Genomic DNA, 5,495 nt, shown 5'->3' with positions numbered 1-5,495 from the left:
CGTGCTGTCTTGGTGCGGGGTCGCCGCGGGTGTCCGGCACGGATGTCAAGCATGTGGGCCCACGGTCTTGCTGATGATGTACCCTCTCTAGGCCAGCCTTGGGTATGTGTGCAGTGGGCTTGGCCAAGGTTGGGCATGCTCGGCCAAGGCTTGGTGCGTGCAGGCGATGTCGGGCACCCGGCGGGTGCGGTCGGCCGCGGATGCATGCGGGCATGTGCGGGCGATGTCGTGCGCGCGGCGGGCCGAATGTGGAGATGCTTGGCCAAGGTTCGGCCAAGTGATAAGATGCTCGGCCAAGGCTTGGCATGCATGGCACGGGCCGGCCATTTGTGTGCTTGGCCGAATGAAGGCTTTGGCCAAGGCTCTCCAAGCAAAGTTGTTGGCCTTGGCTTAACCCTCCGTCGGCCTCTTCATGGCCCGATGCCCTCCTTGGTTGGCGGCGCTTGCGAGGGTCCTCAACACCGTGGCCCGGGTGGTGCGACGGCACCCTACGGCGAGGCGGTCGGCGGCGGCGAAACCAGGAAGATCAAACCAAAACAGGGCACCCCTGTTCAGACGGAAATTTGGCAATTCGCCGGCGGGCGTTTCCGACGACCCTCACCGGCGAAAATCGAAGGAGAACACCTGAGGAGAAGTCTTGGAGTTGGCGGCGATTCTCGGCGGTTTGAGTGAAGAAAATCGGAGGAGGGGGCAGAGAGATTGATAGGCGCGATCGTAGAGTTCGAATCGAACTCGGATCGGCCCTTGGGAGCTCCTGCATCTGCTGGAATCGGGGAGGAAGAAGACTCCCAGCTCTGGTCTTCTTCCCCGTTTCCTCCATGGGCCGAGCACAGGTCGGGCTGGGCCTGGCCTCTTCGAGCCGGCCCACGAGCCCCCTTTTTTTGGGGGGGGGGGGGGGGGTGGGGTTGTTCCAAGGGTATATCTTCATGACCGATTCTAAACCATGAGATTATCTAGTGGAATTCCCATCCTTTTTTTTTATTTAATTCTATCCAAACAACTTGTAATTTTACTTGGTCAACCTCTTACCTGGCCCCATTGAATGTGGATCTACTTTCTGGATGAAAACAGAAGAGACAACCGTGCTTTAGAGATCTCCATGCTATTCGCTGGCTCAATTAACTCTTTGTTTGAAACAAAAACAGTTGACTTTTTTTTTAAGGTAGGGTTTATCTAAACACTTAAACTTTTTACCAAATTCCTCCTTTTGAACTTTTCTCCTTTCCTTAATATAGTAATCAATATGCCTATCCCAAGCAGTCGACCAACTTCCCGTGCAGCCTTTGGCCAGTTTATCCTCTCTCAAATCCTAAAACTATGTCAAACTCCAATAAATACCTCCTTTCTTCCTCTTATCACCAACCCAAGCTGAATCTGGGAGCTCTTCTTGGGGAGGGTGAGGGGAGGTGCCGACAGGCTAAGTCTGGTTGGCAAATACTAACTTTTCTTTCAGAAAAGAAATATTCCCCTCCTCTCTCTCTTTTTTTTTTTTGTTTTTCTGAATTTTGGAGAAGATGACTATTGCCATCGAGCATCCTGAGATTGGTAATCTCTCTTCTCACGGCTTTCAAAATTACTAGTCTTTAAAGATCAGAAGGCTTCTTATCTTTTTCTACTCAAATGGGTTATTAATTGCACGCAAGAATTTAAAGGTTATATTTTGTGTTATTTGATAGCATGTCTAGTTTTCTAATGTGATTCCTTCACTTGTAGAGGAAGGGAAAGAGAAGAAAATCACCACCGGGTCAAACGAGTTGGTGCCAGATGGTGGATTCGCAGCTCCTGAAACTAATGCCTTTGGCCAAACTTTTAGGTATCTTTCTTCTGTAAACTTCGTGCACATGCAGACTGCATATTCTCATCACTGTATAAAGGAAGTAATGGAGAAGGGAAAAAAAATAATGGCAGGAACTATGAAGCTGAATCAGAGAGGAAAGACTCCGTTGAAGAGTTTTATCGGATAAACCACATTCATCAGACTTACGAATTTGTATGTGAGATGGTCTGATTTGTTGGTGGTTGATTGTTTTTGTGATGCTCCCGAATTGAATGAGCATTTAAGCTTTGGCTTTGGATTGGTGCTCATCAACAATGACAAATGATTTAGGTGAAGAAGATGAGAGAGGAATATAGCAAGCTGAACAAGGCAGACATGAGCATTTGGGAATGCTGTGAGTTGCTTGACGAGTTCGTGGATGAAAGTGATCCTGATCTTGATGAGCCCCAGATCCAGCATTTGCTGCAGAGTGCTGAAGCTATTAGGAAAGACTACCCTGGTGAAGATTGGTTGCATTTAACTGCCCTTATACATGGTACATTTTCGCCACTATATAACATTTTATGGCCTCTAATTTTTCAGAAGATGGTGCAGTAGCCACCTCTCATTTCATTTGGTAGATGAAATGGAATGCATCCATAGCATTTAACTATAACCAAATATCGTTACTTCTTCACTCCAATTACTTGCCGTCAGTTTTACAAATATTTCATGCTTTTCATCTTTGTAAGGCTACCTACTCTTGTTAAAGTGAACTTCCCTAATCATTCCTCAATACTTCTTCTTATTTTTTGTTTGAGAAAACAGATATTTCAGTTGTTTTTCTTCAGTCCATATGATATTTTTAAGTGGAGCATAGTTATTCAAATGGCATCTAATCAGCTTCCATTTTTTCTGCAATTAAGATCTAGGAAAGGTTCTTCTCCATCCTAAATTTGGGCAGCTTCCCCAGTGGGCAGTTGTAGGTGAGTGCCATGTCTACTCTTTTGTTATCAGCGATCTCCAATCCATATGCCTTCCACTGACAACATCCAGTCCGCAGGCGACACATTCCCTGTAGGTTGTGCTTTTGATGAATCCATTGTTCATTACAAGGTCAATTTCATACACAGATCTATGTTTGATATTACCATCTAAATGAAAAAAATATTACCTTGCTAAAATTGTTTTCATATCATCACAGTACCTCAAAGACAATCCTGACTTCAACAATCCTCAATACAACACGAAGTTTGGAGTCTATTCTGAAGGATGTGGACTCGATAATTTAATGATGTCGTGGGGGCATGACGATTACATGTATATGGTATTTACTTATAACCTCTCACTTCTTCATGAACCTAATACAAATGGTTCTGTTTTGCATATATTTTTGCTCAAGCTAATATTTATCCTATTATTGGATTCAATTCAGGTGGCTAAGGAGAACAAGACCACTCTACCTTCAGCTGCAATGTTCATCATCCGATACCATTCATTCTATCGTACGCTCCAACCGCTTAATACCTCCTTTCATAAGCCATCGCCTGTAATATTTACTAAATCTGATTATTAAACCAACAAAACCTAATTAATTATGTTGTGATTCAGCATTGCATCAGTCGGGGACCTATAAGTATTTCATGAATAAGGAGGATGAAGAGAACCTAAAATGGCTACAGATCTTCAAGTAAGTCCCATGCATATTTTATAGCTCATAACAAGCAGTGAATCTAATGATAATGAAAAATTGAATTTTCCATTTTTTTTTTAATTTCTTCCTCCTATTCCAAATGCGCAGCAAATATGACCTCTACAGCAAGAGCAAAGTCAGGGTCGATGTGGAGAAGGTGAAGCCATACTATCTGTCCCTCATTGAGAAGGTGGGCAATACTCTAAAAAAGTATGTTTTTTCTCAGCTAACATTCTCCCATCTCTGCTGACTTGGTATTGGGATGCATGTTGCAGTATTTCCCTCCCAAGCTGAGGTGGTGAAGAAGAGAAAGCCACTGACTTGGTGGATGATGGCATGATGCTTAATTTCAATGGCAATTTTTAACAATCAATATGAGGAGGAGTAAAATTGTTAAATAAAAGTAATACTAAATAACTGCTTTCCCCAGTGTATAATATTAATGAAAGATATCCTCCAGACTTATCATTATTAAATCTTGATTCATTTATGCCATGAGGAGAAGAGGATCTCCCTTTCATTTCTTCTATTTTTTTTCTTTTTTTTCGCATGCCGACTCGGTACAAGAATGGACCCAGAAATGTTCCCCACTATCAAAATTTTAACCAGAATTTGCCTTGCCTTTTCCCTGAAGGTTGCTGTAACTCAATTACAGCTGCAAATCAATTGAGCCGCCTGTGAACAGCTTAGGCTTGTTCAGTGCCCTGCTTGACATGTATAATACTGATGTGAAGATGCTGCATAGAAAGATACATACAAGCACATTGAGAAGGGACATAGAGCATTCATCAATCAACTAAGGCTTGCACACCAGCCAAATTTTCAAGGTTTATATAAGTTTCTAACTGCCCTAAGCTTTTAGATCATTGTAGAGCAGGCCCAAGCAGTCTTGAAACAACTGGCTCTCTCTAGTTCCAACAAAGTATTGTCGTTGATATCTTCTTCTTCTTCTTCTTCTTCTTCTTTTGGCAGATTCATCATACAAAGTGTGTACGAATACACCTAATAAAATCAAAATACACAAGCTTACGGAGTACCCGAGACAGCTCTCTCCCTCTCTTGACCGCAAGGTATACCCGAGGTGGTGAGCTGTATAGGCAGCCAGCACTTGCAGGGGAGTTTTACAATGCGGCCTTATCCACCAGAATCGAGCAGGGCAGGCCGGTTTAAGTCATTGAGTCACCTTTCTCTCCGATAAGTTGAACCAATAAAATGTACCCAATAAAAAGAGGGACACTGCATTGAGATCCCTGCTAATACCGCCTAAACCTTTCTAGGATTTATGTCCACACGATTTATTCATTTGAGTTATTCCCACGTAGTTGGAGTCGTCATCATTATTTGCTTCATAGGACTTGGATGTGTATTTTTAGTATATGAAAGGATTTTTTTTAACCCAAAGAAAGTTTGCTTTTAGTCTAAAGTTTGCTTCGGCATGCATACCTTTTCTCCATGGAAGTAGACCATTCAAGCCTGATCTCTACTTCCTCTTCAAGCGAGAGCTCTGAATCCTCTTCTCTTCCTCTTCGAGCCATTCTGTCCCCAATGTTCATATTCCCTCTAATAATTCTCACATCGCTACCCTCCCCTATCAACCCATTGTTTGGCTTATAAATTAGGATCTCCACATTCTCTTTGTACACTTCTATCTGCACCATCACAATTATGTAGTTCGTGATGTTGTTTAGCGCAAACAAGATCACCTTCCTAATTGTTGTGAAATTCTCCATCCCGTCCATTGCTACCATCACTACCATCACTGACTAGTCATCCCTATAGTCATCCATGTTCCTGCCTTTGTTGCTGCTTTTGGATAGATAGTAAGGATGATAGTGGTATTTTGATGATTAACACAATTATTGAGGAAATATCTAATTAAATACTACAAGTTAACATGATACATCATTACTGAGTTCGTCACTCTCGGTACATTAGAAGAATGAGATCAAGATGTATTTCAATAATTAATAATGAGATAAAATTTGCGATAGAAAAGGGATAGTGAATTCTAAATTCTAATTCGGCAAAGTTTCAAGTGAAACGTAC

The 5,495-nt window shown here is 42.4% G+C and overlaps 1 protein-coding gene across 1 annotated transcript; it reads left to right on the top strand.

The window, feature by feature from the left end:
* The first annotated feature begins 1,360 nt into the window (after positions 1 to 1,360).
* Positions 1,361 to 3,978, top strand: LOC103718566 (probable inositol oxygenase). Its single transcript, XM_008807453.3, has 11 exons — positions 1,361 to 1,545; positions 1,714 to 1,813; positions 1,909 to 1,990; positions 2,108 to 2,312; positions 2,683 to 2,742; positions 2,820 to 2,872; positions 2,961 to 3,083; positions 3,192 to 3,261; positions 3,368 to 3,446; positions 3,558 to 3,639; positions 3,725 to 3,978. Exons 1-11 carry the CDS (start codon positions 1,515 to 1,517, stop codon positions 3,749 to 3,751), a joined length of 912 nt encoding a protein of 303 aa, XP_008805675.2. The 5' UTR covers positions 1,361 to 1,514; the 3' UTR covers positions 3,752 to 3,978.
* The last annotated feature ends 1,517 nt before the right edge of the window (positions 3,979 to 5,495 follow it).

Source organism: Phoenix dactylifera, unplaced genomic scaffold (assembly GCF_009389715.1).
Source record: "Phoenix dactylifera cultivar Barhee BC4 unplaced genomic scaffold, palm_55x_up_171113_PBpolish2nd_filt_p 000648F, whole genome shotgun sequence".
NCBI lineage: Eukaryota > Viridiplantae > Streptophyta > Magnoliopsida > Arecales > Arecaceae > Phoenix > Phoenix dactylifera.
The sequence above is the reverse complement of the archived record's forward strand: the minus strand, read 5'-3'. Positions and strand labels throughout refer to the sequence as shown.

What these genes read in the sequence shown, in the direction of transcription:
- LOC103718566 (XM_008807453.3), top strand. Translation starts at nt 1,515, where the DNA reads ATGACTATTGCCATCGAGCATCCTGAGATTG. An exon ending in ATGACGATTACATGTATATG is followed by an intron (nt 3,084 to 3,191) that starts GTATTTACTTAT and finishes GATTCAATTCAG; the next exon opens with GTGGCTAAGGAGAACAAGAC. An exon ending in ATCTGTCCCTCATTGAGAAG is followed by an intron (nt 3,640 to 3,724) that starts GTGGGCAATACT and finishes TGCATGTTGCAG; the next exon opens with TATTTCCCTCCCAAGCTGAG.